The sequence below is a fragment of the Zonotrichia leucophrys genome, chromosome 1A, assembly GCF_028769735.1.
Source record: "Zonotrichia leucophrys gambelii isolate GWCS_2022_RI chromosome 1A, RI_Zleu_2.0, whole genome shotgun sequence".
Taxonomy (NCBI): Eukaryota; Metazoa; Chordata; class Aves; order Passeriformes; family Passerellidae; genus Zonotrichia; species Zonotrichia leucophrys.
Window position 1 is genome coordinate 47,540,772 of NC_088170.1, and position 18,122 is coordinate 47,558,893.

The window sequence follows — 18,122 nt, forward strand, 5'->3', positions numbered from 1 at the left end:
CTCTTGGTAAAAATTGGTACTTGCTCAGACTGCATCGAAAGCAAAAGATTAGTGCAATATTTTATCGTTTCCCACTCCTAAATATATCCCACTTAAATCATGTTTTCATGAGCTTAATTGATAGCAACACTTCAAGGAACAGTTTTGTAAAATGAGGCTACTTAATCTTAGCCACAAAAAAATTTTTCACCCATCTATTTCTTGCTTAATCATTTTAATTAAAGAGAAAACCACAAAAGTAGGAATTTTGTATAATGTTAACATTATTATCCCATACATGCATCCCAAATACAAAAATCTCAATATGTAATTGTGTCCAAAGTTCATTCCACATATGCCGTAAAAGTTTGTGTTTGTGGTGCTGGGGTATCAAACATAAAAACACAGTTGATTGCTTGTCATGCCTTCACAATGACAGATAAACAAAACCCCTTTTCAATCTCTCAAGTTCACAAATTGACCTCAAAATGTGCACTGCATTCGACCAAATAGTGAGTTGATCAATAAATGTATATTAACACATATTAACAAATCCGTCTTCTAAATAACAATACCTGGTGTAATGGGTGTTTGCAGGTTTTGACAAGGGGAAAACACTGGGGCAGTTCTTGTATCTTCATTGTGTGTTTTAATAAATTGTGACTTTTCATCTTTTCAATTCTATTGCAGACAGGATGCATAATCTTGTCAATACAAGTACTGTGCTGGAAAGACTAGGGTTCAGCTTCCTTTCTCAATTGCTGTGCTGCTTAAGGAAAGTTGAACATAAGCTGTGTTATCCTTTTTATTTGTAAGGATGTGTTTGCACTATCAGTTGCCAAAGTTTTAGTGTACTGTTCTCAGAATCTAGAAGATCCCATTTACAGCTAAATATTCTTGGTCCTTTTGCAGTTGCAAAAAAAAATACTTATATTTGAGTACAAATGGTCTTCAGCAATAACAATTAAAAAATGCTCCAGTTTCTCTTTTTATTATGCAAAGAGACTAGCAGAAAATACTATCCTTCTCAGATTTGTTTTCATCTGAAAAAATTGTATCCCCTTCTATATTTATCTTTAACATGTTTCATAATTACACAATTCTCAACCAGGGACTTAATGTTCAGATATATTATATCAGATATTATATATTATGCATGAAAACTGGTTCATTTTTTATCATCCAATAATGATCATCAAGGTGGTTCATTATTCATCAGAGAAAAATGAACTCTCTTCATATTCCAGTCATAGTACATTTCTGCCCTGGTCATATACTTAGAAGTCCATTGTCTAGATAAATGTCTGATCAAATATGACCAAGCAAAGGAATTTTCTGGAGAATCAACCCTTTGCATGATGTACATGCCCTTTCAATTACTACCTTTTAATTGTATGTTTTTAGCTCTTTCTTACTTTTCTGATCACAAAATTAACAGACACTGTCCAGAAGTTAAGTGAAGCTGTGATAATGTCATCGTCCAACTTGCAGCTGGAAATCAATTCATAAGAGTACTGCCCACTAGACCCCAGGTTCTGAAAACAAAATATGCCAATTAAATGATAGATCTGTTAGCTATTTTACTATTATTTCACAAATAACACCAGCTAATGCACTAATTCTTGGTTCCACCTTACTTCACTTTTGTTGGATACAGCATGTAAACGCATATATCAAATCATTTAAATTCTCCCTATAAAAGCAATGAAAAGCACAAACAAGTGGAAAATAAGGCTGAGAGAGAAGTGAAAAAGACATTTATTTCTATCATATACTCTATATATTTTATGCTTTGTACTATGTCCTCTGAGGTGTCATCTAACATCTAAGTCTCTGAACATACTGCAGTAAGTTTTCTGTGTTCTAGTGTTTCCACATGGGTGTACCATGCAGAATTTCATTTTGGTTGAAAATACTTTCTGTAGTGTTTGATTTCAGATAAATTCACAAATACATATTTCTAGTGTAAATATAAATATGTATAAATATAAATTTAAATATAGTGCAAATACTCAGCTACTTAATAAACTACTTTGCATGTATATTAAAGGGCATTGAAGGCCTAGGCTGGTGGAAAAGGAAGTGCTAAGATGATCATTAAAGTTGTACTTTTGGAAGTGTATTTATCAAAATGGACAAGAAATCCTTGTTTTCCACAAGGTAGTTTTGTCTTGCAGTAAAAAGCTGGACTGGACCTGGAGAGCAAAGTAGCCACTGTTGTTGCCTCTGAGCTCACAAGTCTTTTATTCAATCTTTGTAAGTGCCATTGACAGAAATTCGTAAAGTTTCTCTCCAGAAGGCATCATAACCTGTATGCTGCAGAGAGCAGTAAGCTAAATATAATCTTCTTTATGGCCTGCCACGTCCTAAGGACCTCAAGCCTTGCATTGCTGTATACAGAGAACAACACAAAATGTAGCAGAGGCTTTGGGATAAAACAAATCTTCTTGGTGGCCCCAAACAGCAGGAATTTGCTGGCAGATCCTGCTGCACAGGTGCTTGGAATTCATAAGGAATGAATACTGGGAGAATTAGAAACCTGTTTTAACTATCCTTTTCTCTTACTGCTGTTAAACAAATGTTAAGGTCTGTGATAAGACCACGTTTGTAAAAGGTACTTGCATAAAAACAACTGTATATTTTTGAATAATACTTTCATTTCTGTCTGTTTACCTTTTAGAAAGAGGAAGCCAGAGAACAGAAAAGAAAATTACGTTTTAGAAAGAGGGAATCAGAGAAGAAAAAAGAAAATTTCTCTTAGTTTCAGAGTTAAGGAAGCTTTACTGCAGTTGCATGAAAATTGAGTCTTTTAGCTCCCTTTAGCCAGAGCTCTACCCCCAAAATAGAGAAGGATTAGTAGGCATTGGTCTGTTAGTGTGCCAGAGACAGAGCTGAGCTTTTTGGTCATTTTGCACAGCTTTTGAATGCTGCAGCTATGTAAAAGTAGATCACAGTTCTTCTCCTGACCCAAAGTAATGTATGCTCTTTTCTGTGAAGACCTTTTCTACAGCATGAGGTAAATTGTGCAGGCAAGAGGGCTGTACACTGCCCATTAGCACCTCAAACTACTAAATTGTGTGAAATACCAAAAGCAAACCTTCATCTGACATTCGCATGACATTCAAAACAGCAGTGGCAGTGATAACAAAAGACACTTCCAGCTGCAGGAAACAGGCCTGAGGAGTTCTGAATTTGTGCTTTTCATAGTTAGTTTTTTTGCAACTGAAGCAACTAAAAGACACAATTTCCTACCTAACACTTCTATAGTATTGAAGGAAGACAAAGAAAATATTTGCTCACCAGTTTTATTTTTGAGGCGTCTATTATTTCCTCAATAGCTACTGACTTTTCCTTCTCCTTCATTTTTCTTTTTCCTTAAACATGTAAATGATACTAGAGAGCGCTAGACAGAAGTTTATATACTTAGGTGAACTTTGATTCTTCCTTGGACTTTAAGACTAATCTAGTGTAGAATGTGATTGACAAAGCATTTTCATTGATGCTATGCAGCCTTTTCAAGTTAGCCAACCTAAGCAAATGAGGTTGTTAATGTTTACACTGGTCCTTTCTCTAAAATGGTTTTGAACTTTAGCAGATTTTATCAACTTCTAAGGGTTGCCAAATTACATCAGTATTCACTAAATAAAAAGTACTTGTGATTATGCAGTAGGGGGCTGCCTAGATCAGCAATGCTATATGCACCTCTAGTGGAAAGCTGGCTTTACTTCATGACTGAATAATTGCAGCACTTGTTAAATAAAACACTTTGGAGTATACCTACTTGAATTTCTTCCTTCTGTATGATTCCTGAGAATGGGACAGATGGCAGCTTTTGCAATCCATCCAGATGGTCACCATCAGTATTTAACAAATAATTAATACAAATACAAATTATTAATGTCATGATGAGAAACTGTGACGTCAATGACCTTGTAATAGCAGTGAGATTTTGCAGACAGAGTGAACCATGCTTTTACTAATAAATAGTGTCTCCCTAAAATCAAATGCAGAGTTAACAGATTTAATCAGAACTTTATACCAGCTGCAGTTAATAGAATCATAAAAATTAAAGAAGGAAAACATCAATCTATCCTATCCTGATCTAGCTGCTACTCTGTACCTGTACAACACAAGGTTTTTCCAAATGCCAAAGGAGCAAAACAAATACAAGTAAGCCATGCAGGCACTGAGGATTTTCTCCATAAGATCTTTTCCTGCAAGAGTGGCAGAAGTGAAGCAATCCCACTGACTTGACTCCCAAGCAGACTGGAAATAAACAGTAACTCCCAGTCTTGGTAAAATAGTGAACTATGAGTGCATGAAATGAAAGTGAAGCAGTGAAGCCTCAAAGGATCCCTGAAGAGGTGACCCATTGCAAGGCACCACCTTTACAGAGCATTGCCATCTTTCCCTGCCCAGCTGTTTCCCCAGCTCACAGCTGGCACAGCCCCTGACTTCCAGCATGCCCAGATGCTTTGGCTTCCCTTTTCTGGCACTGGTTTAATTTTTCTTTTCTCAACATTCTTGCTACTAAGGTCGTTCAAAGGGATAGTTAAAGAAAACATTTCTTAAATATTACAAATAAATCATAGTATCATATAATGTTAATTGGTAGTTATGGACCTTAAAAACTATACAGCACCAACCCTCCCTGCCATGGGCAGGGACACCTCCCACCAAACCAGGTTGCTCGAGGCCTTAATCAAGCCTGGCCTTGATCACTGGGGTTGGGATATTCACAATTTCCCTGGGCAACCCATTCCAATGTCTCACCACTCCCACAGTAAATAATTTCTTCCTACATCAACATGGAAACTTTTTTCTTGGCTTTATTTTGTACTGGATGTGGGAAAAAATTGAATGAAAAGGTTCCCCATGAAATAGCTTTCAATTTTCTTCCAATCTGAAATGAACTGCTCCATTTAGTTTAGTCATTCAGTATTGATTACTCCAGCAACATGGAGCTGAACTGATTCAACATATCAGCAGCTGGACCTCTGCTGGTGGCTTTTTGAAATCCAATTTCATGGTAGTGCAGTGCCTGAAGCATTGCTCTGCAACTACTTCTTAGCTCTCATTGCCAGCCATCTAACTGCTACAGAGCCTCTCACCCCAGGCTTCTTCAAAAATAGTGCTGAAAGTTCATGTTTTGTGCACCAGAAAAAAAGGCAACTTAGAATCCTTGAAAACATTCACAGGATTAAATTATTTTTCTTGCTGGTCCCACCCAGGTCTGTGCAAGAGAGGCCTGTGCTACTGCAGAACATAAACTTCCTCTCACTCCATTCTCATTCCAAGCCAGTCAATCTCCAAATGCTTTTGCCATAAGTTTTAGTGGACTGCATGTCAAGCAGAGAGCATCATCCCAGTTGTACAGGGACTATTTGGACTGCGGCAGTTATTTCTGTATGAAATTACTGGTAAATTGCCAGCTGTTTTCATACAGATCTCCACTGTGGTTGCTAGATTACTGGGTTTACTGGTGAGTCCTAGGGCTGCATATGTATATTATCAAAGCAAAACAACATTTAGTGCAAAGAAGTGATTCATAAGATCACATGTTGTTAAATTACACCTTGAAAAACACAGAAATACTAATTTCTGTGTTTTTCCTAACTCTGCTCTTTCCTCTCTTCACTGTGACTAATGTTCTCAACATCTGCTTTAATGTGTTTCTTAATTTTTCTCTTTGCTGATATTAAAAACAATATAGAGTAGAACTTTTTGATACATGCCCCAAACTATTAATGATGGTGTGATATATGCTTTGTATTAACAGACCTAAACATCTAAACTCCCTGTGTTCTGAACATTTGGAAGGACTAAAATACTTTAATTTCACTATGTTAAATAGAGTGTAAGGATTTTGAATAAGAATGAATTTCTGATAAAAATGAAAAGTATTTATTTTTCAAATGTCTGTCACCATATCTGACCTACATGTCAGTAGGTGATAGACATTTGAAAAATAAATGTTTAGAAGTAAACATGTCAGTAGTTTACTTCTAAAACTCACTCATATATACTCATATACACTCAACAATACTCTGATTGCTTCATTTTTTTAAATTATTCTTACATGGTCAGATGTTGCTCCTAATATATACTTAGAGAAAAATATTGTCTTATTAAAAAAAACTCTGCTGTCTGTTAATTAAAATTTCATGAAATTTAATTATTGCAACAAGGAAAAATTACTTTAAATTGATAAACCATCTTCAATGGTGTCTTTTTTAAGACACCTTGTCTTACCTTCTCCATAATGAACAAACAGTTGTCATTACATGATAGTTCATAAGAATAGATATGATTTTATTTCAATTATGCTTTATCAACAAAGATATAATTTGGTTTACAAATTCTTTCAGAGGAATCAAGACCTCTTGCATGTAGAGAAAACTAGTCCTATTTTAACTGAATTTATAGAAGATTGTTATAAAAAGTAGGTTTCTGCCATTAGGGTATTCTGAAGAGCAATAGAAAGACAGCCAGAATATTCCCTAGTTTAAGCAATTCTTAAGTGACCACCCAAAACCAGACAGTTTCAGGAAATTGTAAATTTGGGTCCAAACACAAGCCAGATAATCCACTCCTCAGAAGCTGTAATTATTTTAATGAGAGATGGAGGAATGTTCTTATTTTCACTTCTCTGATTCTACTAATGCATAACTGTAATTCATTAATTCAGGGTCAGACAATGAGCCTTTGAGCAATTATTCACATGAGTGGTCTCACAGAATTCAATGTCTTCATTTAATGTGCCATTAAAAAGGTACATGGGTGCACTTAACTAAAGTAAACATTAGTTCACTGCAGCACACAACAGGTTGCACTGTAAAAAGTGGAAAGATTACTCAGCCACTGAGTAAGCCATTGAGAACACACTGAGACAGAAAAATGGCATCATGAATTTATCTTTTTCAAAAAAAGATTTTGTTGGAAAAATACCTGAGCCTTTCACCACATTCTGAAAACCAAGTCAGTCCATTTCAGGATTTCAGAGATTACTCTGCACAGTTTGCAAAATCAAGTCCCAAGTAAGGAAAGTCTAAAAAATTCTAGAAATACTTAGGAATAATGCTGGAGAATTTTAAAGAGAAAGCCAAAATCAGCCAGATACAGAAGCAACTCAGTCTCACCTGCAATCTCTCTCTGTGTTTGTGCCAGCCACCACAGCAGGCACTTTGTGCAGATGTCAGAGCTACTGTGGGTCCTTGCTGAAGTACAGCATAAACCCAGCACATCTCAGGGAAATTAGATGTTCTCTCACTCTTGATCATGCCTCCTAGTCCAATACTCTTGTAACACATACATGCTCAGATAAAGAAATTTCATTATGTTTGATATGATAATGAAAAGCTGGATATAGAAAAATTATTTTCTACATGCGCCTCTATCTTTCTCTATTGCACAGCTTATGACCAAAATTTTGCTGGTAGATTTAGGATGTTGCCTGAAAGATGGTTTAAAAGCAAGTGGCATGAGCTAAATGCCTGAAATCATCTCCATATGACTAATTATTTTGTATATTTTAGAAGTATAAAATGCTAAAAGACAAGACAGCAGAAGCAGAGACACCACTCCATTTCCTCACTCTGATGCAGTTTTTCTGCCTTGCTGAAGGCAAGCTTTATTTTGCCACTTTATTGAACAGAGCAATTTAGAAATGTGTGCTACTCTCTGGCTTACCTAGAAGCCTGCTGATTTCCTCAGCACAAATGAAAGTCCAAACACTATTACTCGTCCCAGAGGCACTTCAAGAGTCCCAAATCTGTGCAAGTACAATTCCATCAAGGTCTAAAAGACATTGCAGATTTCCTTCCTCATCAAGAGTAAGGTATTCAATAAATTTTAGAGACAAATGTCCTTCAAGGCTGAAGATAAAGGCTAATGAACCTGGAATTAGGACAGATTAACATCATCCAATTTTAAAAGGTTTTGAAGGGAGTATGACTTCAACCCAAAACCCAGAATTCATGCCTCTCATCACCATCCCACGCTATCATACCAGAAATTATCCTCCCCTGCCTCACATCAATTTGAGCCAAAATATTAATTCACTCCCCAGGGACCATTTCCTTGCTATGTTCTGTACAGACATATGTGTAAATCAGTCCAGCTGCAATTGCTCTGTAGCTGGAATGCAAATAGAAGGTGTTCATGGAAATGTTCATTGGCATTAATGCTGGACTGTAGAGTGGGCCACACAGAAGAGTAGCGGTCTTGTCTCCTGAGGTATTTTTGGAGCCAGGGAAGTTCTGTAAGTCGGAAAAAGCTGTTCCCCCAGAGGGCGATAAAGAGCCAGCACCTGACTGCATCCTGAGGTGCCCTTGGCAGATTGTCAAAGCCTGCGACAATCCTGCCTTCATCAGGGGGAAGTTCCCCTTTACCGGTGCACAGTTTAAAGTCTTGAGGACAAACAGTTCTGGACATCAGCTGGGGTAGAAAGGACAACATACATCCTTCTGTAAAGTGCATTACAGGTATTGATATTAATTACTTTCATAAATAATAACACTCTTTGGGGTTTGTGTCAGAAGAGCTCCATCCTTCCTCTTCCAATATGTAACATATATGGAAACATAAATAGTCTTTGTTAGTCCTCTCACATTTATCCACAAAGAGACATAATAAAATTGAAGTTTGTTAAATTAATTATTGTTATGTCTTAATTAAGACATAACATTCCTCTTATTTGTCCTTGAAATTATTCAACTAAATGCAACTTATCTGTATGAAAATCCAGAACTAGAGCCTTGCTTCTGGATAAGACACCACTGTACTATAGAAACTATTACATGGGGATTTTTAAACTTTTTTTTAGTTGCGGTAGAAGGATGTTTAAGCAAGGCTTTAAATGGCTTTCTAGGGTCCAGAGATTTTTTTATCCTTGTTATTTTTAGCACTGCAGAGACACCAGTAACTCCAATGGGTTGTGCACCAGGCATTTTGCTGGGCTAGAACCCCAAATGGTATTCAGACCACATGAAACAACCATGTGTCACCACACTGGTGCCCTTTTCTGTAATAATTATTGACAAAAAGGCAATCAGCTGAAGAGAAAGAAGAACAGTCCACTGATACTGTTCCTTAGTCTCTGAATTGTGATGTGCTTGACTCACTCAAAGAAACTTTCTAGTATAAAAAAGCAAGATGAAATTCAACAAAATACTTACAGTTCTTTGCATTAGTAAAGGAGTTTCAGAACAACCTATCCCTTCATCATTAAAATTTGATTCCATATTGATTATGTCTTCAATAACTTCTTCCATCTGATAAAATAATATTTTAAGACAAATCAGTACAAATAATAATGGAAAAAATTATTTTTAAAATACAGAGGATTAATCTTGAATAGCTATTACAGCAATGAAACAATTTCACAAATCTATATCTTGCAATTCAAATAATTCAAACACTTCTATACAATATTCACATTTACTTCTTGTGAAAACAGTTGTGGTTTAGCAAGATACATCTTTCTCTTAAACACCAGCCCATGCTCATATTTAACCCCTTATTGCAGCCCCATGATCAGATGACAGGAGTGCATTGTTAAGCTGTAACTGTGACCTATCACCTTCATCAAATGTCATCTTGATCACAGTGCATTGCTGCACTGGTGCAGGAAGACTGAAAGGAACCTGTGGTTCTGCAACTGCGTGAGTCACTCCAGGTTTGGTGTTACATGCTGCTCTCTTGGGCAGGTAGAGGTTTCTTTGTTTAGCAGTACACTGGATACTTTTCCAGACAGCCTTCCGGTCTCTGTTTTGATCTAATCTGAGCCAAAAACTACTGCGGCATCTCAATAATTACTTGGGATGAAATAATGAGTACTTTGAAGGCCTATAGATACATATAGGCCAAAATCCAACATGAGTTTTCAATGATGATTATGGTCTGGTTCCATTCACAATATAATTTTGGGGGAGATCCCATGATAAGCATGTCACTTTTAAGTCTATTATCTGCAGCTCTTGGGAGCTGAAGTTGTAGATGGTCCTGTGCAACGAAAGTATCACACAGACATGGGGCCTTTCAACACAGACTTTTTGGCAACATGGCCCAGCACAGCTCATGCATGCATTCCTCTCCCTCTCTAATATCAGAGAACACAGAACTACTGTGCCAGCACTTGTGCCCAGACTTATCTAGGAAAGCATCATCAGGGCCAAAATTATACCAAAATTAAAAGAAAAGCTGGCAATTAAGCAATATGAAGGAGTGCAGTTTACTGCACCAACCTGGGTGCTGGCTCTATATTATTTACTAATATATCTATAGCCTACTCTTAACCACAGGGCACACCCACATTAAGAAATCACACTGTGACAGCAATCCATCCCCCTGAGTCTGAGATGAGATTGTCCAAACCACTGCAAAGCTGCCAGGATCTTGCCAGTGCCAGGTATCACCCTCCCAGTCTTCACCAGGATGGAGAAGGGTACAGGGCAGGCTCCTGATCAGACCCAAAATGCCTGAGAACAGTTTCAGCACATTGCACTTTGCCAGCATGGAGGTGGTCACATAGGTGTCCACAAAGGCCATTTAAAATAGCATTTTTAAGTAGCTCCAGTAATCCATAAACCTGACTCAAAATGTCAGTTGTCAATGCAGAAGGAATGGAGAGGCCCCAGATGAGCTCTCCAGGAAGCTTTATGGGCTCCCTCATGCTTAGCTACATTACATCCAAATGCTCGAATGAGTCATGGTGTATTTGTAAGATTCTTCTGTTCTATTAAGTCCAAGACATGATACAGCATCTTCATTTCTCATTTCTGTAGGAATTCCCCTCTTACCTAATAAACAGTCTCTTTTGAAATCTATTGAAGTATTAAAAGCCATAATGACCTACATCTCATACTGGATAAGAATCTGATATTGTATTATAGCTGAACCTCTATTAAAATCAATGGTGGCACTAAAGTTAGCATATCTTTGCCAATTTACTCAAGATAACCCACATAAAAATATAGCAGCTAACTGAAAAATGAGTGAGTGATTTTTACAGATATGTATTGAACGTAATCTGTATTTAACATTTTTTTATGCAGCTAGGTTAATACCTTCAGACAGAAACAACTCCCATCTGAAAAAAATATGTTTTTCTTTGCAAAGTGCATATTCAGAAAATGTACAGTAGCGTATGATGTATATGTAAAAAGATGGAACAGCACATTTTATCCGGCAGCAGTCTAAAAGCTTGATCCTGCAGTGAGCTATTCACAGGCACACAAGGGAACAACCCACATAATTCAAAAGGAGACAGAAAGCAAGTGCCATAACCCCTTGAAAGTTAAGAAAGTCATTTCTTGCCCACTTGTAGCGCAAGGAGGGTGCTCTAACAATTGTGTAGAAGCAGACAGAGCCCAGTTCCCCTTTCTGTGCCCTCCTACCGCATTCTCGTGTTGGCCGCCGAGGGCCAGCAGCTTGGTGACCGGGCTGTCCCCGGCGCTCACGGGGGCCATGGGGGCGCCCCGCAGGATGGAGGCCACCCCCAGAGGCTGCACCGCGGGCGCCTGGCCCGACAGCTTGGTGTCGAGGGCCACGTACTGCTTCACCTGGTGCCGCTGGCCCGGCTGGAGGTGGTACCTGGACTGATTTTCCAAGTGGGTTTGTACCTGGGAAGGAATAGAAATAATTGCTGAAGTTTCAAGTTTTGTTAGTATCCGTATTTATACATATGCTCACTTAAAAATATTTCAAATCAATAGATTCAGCTTTAATAACACTTGGATAGAATTATTAATTATTTTCTCACTTCTACACACACATTTTTTATTTCTTTACCATTTTCCCCTTACACAGCTGAACAAACACTCTGAATAATTATAAAGAAGGACAGAATTTGAAAAGATAACCATGTTCCTGAGAAAAGACCAGAAATATGCTACACATTTTTCTCAATTAAAAGTGATCTCTCTTGAGATCACTGCAATCAAATCCACATGCATATATGAACTCTAAAATTAATGTTGACTCTTTTGTACATGAAAGAGTAAATAAATACACAGAGAAATATCATCCAATCAATTTTAAATAATAACAGCACTCGACAGTCATTCATACCTCAATCCACAATTGTCCCACTTGGTAATAACTACAGTCACTAAAATGAGGCATTGCTGTATTTTGGCTGTAGAGTCCAAGGTATAGTTCTGAATGACTGCTCACTATCCACAAGCTGGGCAGACTTCTTGCAATGCCTCTTGAGGACAGACCACTTTTTAGTGGATTGAGCTTCATAAACTGAGTGGTCATGCCAAAATGGCTGATGGAGTAAGAATTTGGGTCATCCTTTGATTGTAGAGATTGACAGTTGCCACTTCAAACAGCTCCCATTTCAGATCAATGTCACATTCCTGCGATTTATCTACCAGAGGAGCACTTCATACACAAACCTTGCTGTCAGCTCAGCCCTGTGGCTCTCTTCTCTTCCTATGGCATGACTGCCAACAAATGTCTTATCATAAATTTTTCTCAAGTGGCCTCTGTAAGCATGATTAATATTTGTTAAATAATAGCAAAAATTGCTTTGAAAACTTTGAAGACTTTTTTCTGAAAAATATTTAGTCATTTAAGCTAACTCCTTTTTGATTCCCCTAAAATACATAAGCAGAGATAGATAGCCATAAAAGTAATTTTCATCTGAATCATGTTTTTGTACATATTGCAGTACCTACTTTATTTTTATCATTATAATATAATTTTAATTATGTTTCTTTTAACTAATTCCTTTAAACTAAGTTCATATAAAAAAGACTAAGCCATGCAGTAATGAATAAGAGATTGATTATTTTGATGTAAACCCTAAAGTTGTTAAATAATATTCAATTAAAAATTGGTATAAAATCTTAAATACACTGTTTGGAATTTCCCTTGATTTATGTCAAGAAGGTATGCATAATATATGAGATTGCAAAACTTTCACGTATATTTGGGATTTACTTGTATCATTATCTGTATTAACTTAGATTTTTGTGATAGTTTTAGAAAGTGTGTAATACAGTTTGTTTAAGCTCTGATTTATGATGTGTAAAACCAAACATACATGTAAAACCATAAATAATTCAGATACTTATGCATCTATTTAGTCCTTCATACTTAAGCTCATATTGAAAATTATATACTCAAGTATTTTGCTAAATGACAATCCAATTAAATCTATCGCATGCCAGTTTAAATATAATATCATTTTGGGGCAAAATTAAAAATATTAAGGGAAAACAAATATGTGCCATTGGATGGCTGGAGCAAGGATTCTCTGCATCCTTAATGTCTGTTCCTCTTTCAGAAGTTTTTCTGGACAATTCGTGGTTGTGCTGGGCTCTGCACTCACTGACAGAATCCACACAGGGTGACACTGCCCAGAGCCTTGCAGCACCTAAACTGATTAAAATCTCTTTCCAGCAGTGCAGAACTCTGCAATCAACAGTTTTGAAAACACAGATTCTTTATGTGGCATAAATGGGAACTGGATCAACACACAGGCCACAATTGCATTTACTGCATTTCACCCCTACTAATTTTTTATCTTTAATGAAGATGATGAACTCCTTATTACAAGCAGTGAGTTTCTGCCTTAGAATTTCTACAAGCCTACCTGAAACATAAAATCCAGAATATTGTATACCTTCAAATTAAATGGGAAACATAAGAACATTGCAGTGTCCAAGATCTATACTACCTTGTTTTAAATGTGTTTTTAATAAGGAATTTTTATAGGTCCGCTACAAGAAAACTGCTGAAAAGTCAATGGCTTGTTTTTTTCCTCTGGGCCCCAGATTGCTAGTGGCAGACCAAAATCTCTCTGCATCCTGTTTTCTTAGTGAACCACCACAGGGCCATCCACTGGGCAAAGGGGAGATCTGAGCAAGACATTCAGCTAACGGCTGATTAGGTAAAAAACAGTTTATCAGAAGTGCTTATTTAGTGTGATGATCTTTCAGTGATTATATCCTGTCCTGAACTTACACAGGCAGAAAAAGAAGTAAAGCTTTGCTGACAGGATCTGTGTTGCTGTGGTTTTGCAAACCCTTCCACCCCTTTACTGTGCCAGTCACAGTCATTACAAAGCAGAATCGTGGAGGTTAAAAATAGATCTATGCCCTGGTTTTCATCTTCATATATTCTAAATAAGTCTTAATACTCACTGCTAATGTAAAGCACTTCTTAAACTCAAACCACAGTGTGGAGACAAAGCAGAATGGGAAACCTATTTTTAAAATTATATTGTTAATGTACAATAAAAGTGGACTGGGGGGGGAATTCATACTGTGAGAAAGGAATATTGAGAGTTCAAGTCAAGCTCTTCAAAAGTAGAACTTATTTTTAGAACTGTGCATATAATATGTGTAAACTAGGAGTAAAAACTCAAATCCTCATAATTTTATAAAACCAGAGAGTCCAGTGTCCCATTCCAAGTATGATTGGTTTATCCTCCATTGGGATGTTGAATGACTTCTCTTATATCTTTCATTAGTGGTATGAAGGCAAGTTTCAACTTAGATTTTCTGAATATTGCAGATGACTTTAACTCTTTTAAGTAAGTATTGCAAAAATTGCAAATGTTAAACTTTGACCTGATTTTGAGTTTTCTTTTATTGATGCACAAGGAGCATTTAAGCACTGGCACACACAGTTGCCCTGAGAGGCTGTGGAATCTCCATCCTTGGAAATTTTCAACACTTTTCTGGACAAGGCCCTGAGAACCTGAAGAAGTAAAAGAAATCTAAAAAGAGACGGGGAAATTTGAATTGATAGTCTACATATAGAAAATATAAATAACCATTATCAAGTCTGGCAAAAAAAGAATGGTGTCAGGTTAGAAGTTCAGGGAAATAAATGCAAAAAAGCAAAAGACTGAAAGATCAGTTCCACATAAAGTAATTTCACAAGTAAAATAACCAAGATCAACATAGACTTAGCTGCTTAGAGACCTTAATCATGGACCTGTTTTAGAGCCACAAAACACAATCGTTCTCAGAAAAAGAAAAAAAAAAAACCAAAAAGGAAAAAAGATTTTCCAGAGTAGTCAGAGTAGAAGAATTTTTAATTTTTTCTCAATAATCCTAATATGATATCTTCCAGCAGTGCTGGGAGACCAATTTTTCAATTCAGAATCTTTTGAGGAATTCCCATAATCTGTGAAAACATTTTACTAGAGTTTATTTGTAATTTTAAGATTCAGATGTTGATGCTGATGAACCTTTTATTTCCACAACAATCTGAATATACGGTTACCTTCTTTATTTTGTCTCTGTGGGTCAGTGAATATTTAGTCCTTTGTTTGAAGCAGAAAAGCATGAAGGAAGACCCTGAAATTCTTTCAGGATAGTGCATCCAATAATCTGGCACATCTGTGGAACCTGGATTCACATCTCTGGCAAAAATTAAGCAGTGTGATTTGATAAACCAGATCTTCAAGCTCTCAGCAGACCATTTTCTATTAAATGCCTTTCTGTCATCCTATTGTTCTGTGAGATGGATGGCCTTGCTTGTTGGTATGTCTGATTTCTAATAATAGCTAGCAAACAATAGGCTCTCAGGGACCACCTAATGATCCAGACCCTGGCTCAGACAAAGCTCAGACACAGCCCAGGGCTCAATGCTGTTCTACTGCTACATCTGCTCTAGCCCATGGTGTAGTGTCTTACCTGGCCCTTCCTGCCAAGAGCTCCTGATACCACATCTACCAAGTGCAGCAAGGTGATGAATTTGTGCAGATGAAGTGCTGGTTCTCCTCCCAGACATTGTCTTGCCGCAGCTGTAACCATGTACTTTAAATGCTAATCTAAGATTATTTGAGGAATGAAGGACGGCATAAAATTTAGCAGTTAATAGATTATCCACTCCCTTCTAGGCACCACTTTGGTTTAATATCTGGCTTTCCTAAACACGGTGAATTTAAAGTCTACTCAGAACCAGAAACTTCAAGCATGAAGGGAATCAAAAGCCTCCAAGACAAATGCAAATATTATAACTCCACCAGTTCCACAAAGCCAAAACAGAAATGAAAACTTTGATCCCAGAAAAAGATCCCAGTGCACAGGAAACTGACTGTACCTATTTCTATTTTATATCTCACTGACAAGCCAGTTCTGGGAACAAGAACATAACAGCCTTTCAGAATTACAGATGCATATTCAGACTTCTTCAATTGCTCTTTCTAATTTGAGCACACATCATCATGTTGTAACACTGCAGTACAGTTGTGTAACATCTTTTCCCATATTCACATTAAGTTTGCTTTCATTTCTAATATATTGCACAATGACATAGCTAGACTTTCAGTAGTTTATTTACACAAACTGTTTTACTTCACAATTTGCAGATGGAATTTTTCTTCTTCTAGCAAAAGAATATATAGCATGTCAAAATTAAGAAAAAGTAGCTATTTACGGGACCTAAAGAAGGAATGAACAATGCCACTGATTCCATTAAGCAGTAGTGCTACATCTTTCTTGGTGTTCCACTAAGAGCAAGCAGATGACATCTGTATTCCCAGGCTGCTTAGCCCAACATCATTCCCGAGAGAAATAATAGGAAAACTGAAAAGAGATTCAATTAATAAATTATTAAAATATAGGAATATAATTAATGCTAGTCAACATAGTTCTGTGCAAAATAAGCCTTGTCAAACAAATCTACTTCTGCTCTTTGATGAGATTTTAAGTTAGGCTGCCAAAGGTAACGATGTAGGTATAATACACTTCAACTTTTGTGTGCCTTTTGACTTAGTATCACTCAATATTCTAATTAAAAATATAGCACTGCACAGTATCAATAAAGCGTGTTTTAACTGGATTAAGGGTTGGCTGACGAGCGCGCATAAGAGAGTGATCAGCAAAGGCTTGGCATCAGAAAGAGGGGCTGCTCAGTCTTGTATTACTCAATTTTACCATCAGTGATTTGGGACTAATGAAAAATAAACTAAAAAGCATAAATATTTTTAGACTAGTGTTCCCAGTCAAAGTAATACGAATCTGCATATACTGGAGGAAGAAATGCAGGATGCAACAATGAAGTAAACACCTCAAGCAATGAGTCTGTAAAGAACTTGGGGTCATAACAAGCCAGCAACTCAGCAGGAGTGTCCCACTGATGCTATAAGAAGAAAGGAAAAATGGCATAAAGAAGGTAGTGAATAGGAGCCTGGCTTTACTCTGGTTTTTTTTATGGCTCAGGAAAGATAAATAATGGAAGTCTAAAAATATTTCTACCCTAAATATTTTTGAAACACTGTTGAAAAGTACAAAGTATGTAGAAAGGAACTATGAAAGTAATTGAAGACTGAGAAAGGGATATTTCAATGAAAGCTTAAAGAAACTCAGTTATGTTCTTGTTGTCAGTTTGTGGAAAAAAAAATTGTGAAATTCATGGACATACTGAATATGAAAGCTAGCACAAAAAGCATGTTAAGAGCCACTAGCCACAAACTGAATGGAGACATAGCAGAAATTGTGTGCATAAACAGTGAAGTACTCAAAAGGAAGTGCTCTAACTACTATTTCCTTCAAACAAACCATCGATGATTTTCTGGGAGAGACAGAATATCCAAAGCCAGGGTATACTTTTATCAAACATATTCTTGAACTCAAAGCTGAGTACTACAGTAATAGCTGAATGCAATAATATAAAAGTCCATGATTTTAGAGGAATTAGAATGAGGGGTCTAATAAGTCTTGCTATATTTTATGGGGTTTTGGACCTGAGAGCTGGTTATTTCAATGGCATCTTTTGATATAAATTAACTCTGAATTTAAAAAATGCTTAAACATCTGCTACAAAGTAATATGCTTAAAAATAATCATAGTATACTGGACAGAACTCAGCAGACTTCACTGAAGTTTGCCATTTGTACTGGATATTAATTTGTTTCAGTATTTTTAATAGCTTTAGAAGAAAAATTTTTCACCCTGATAGGATTACATCATTCATCATCAATCCTGAACACAACACCTCTCTGCAAATGAGTGATGGGACTTCATGTTCTTTTCAGCCACTGTACTAGAAAATAAGCATTTAATTATCCACTCTTAATTATTAAAATGTTCTGTAAGTACCCAGAAATTTTAATTCCATTTTAAGATAAGAAACACAGTCACAACACAGACTATTTTTGCTCCATATCTTAGGACTTT

The 18,122-nt window shown here is 36.7% G+C and overlaps 1 protein-coding gene across 1 annotated transcript in view; it reads right to left on the reverse strand.

Moving 5' to 3' along the window:
• Positions 1–18,122, reverse strand: part of TFEC (transcription factor EC) — an 87,168-nt gene that overhangs the window by 20,890 nt on the left and 48,156 nt on the right. Inside the window, exons 2-3 of the mRNA XM_064732494.1 lie at positions 11,376–11,600; positions 9,156–9,251 (exon numbers count right to left, since the gene is read on the reverse strand). Of these exons, the coding sequence (XP_064588564.1) occupies positions 9,156–9,251; positions 11,376–11,600 (321 nt within the window). The remainder of the gene's footprint in view (positions 1–9,155; positions 9,252–11,375; positions 11,601–18,122) is intronic.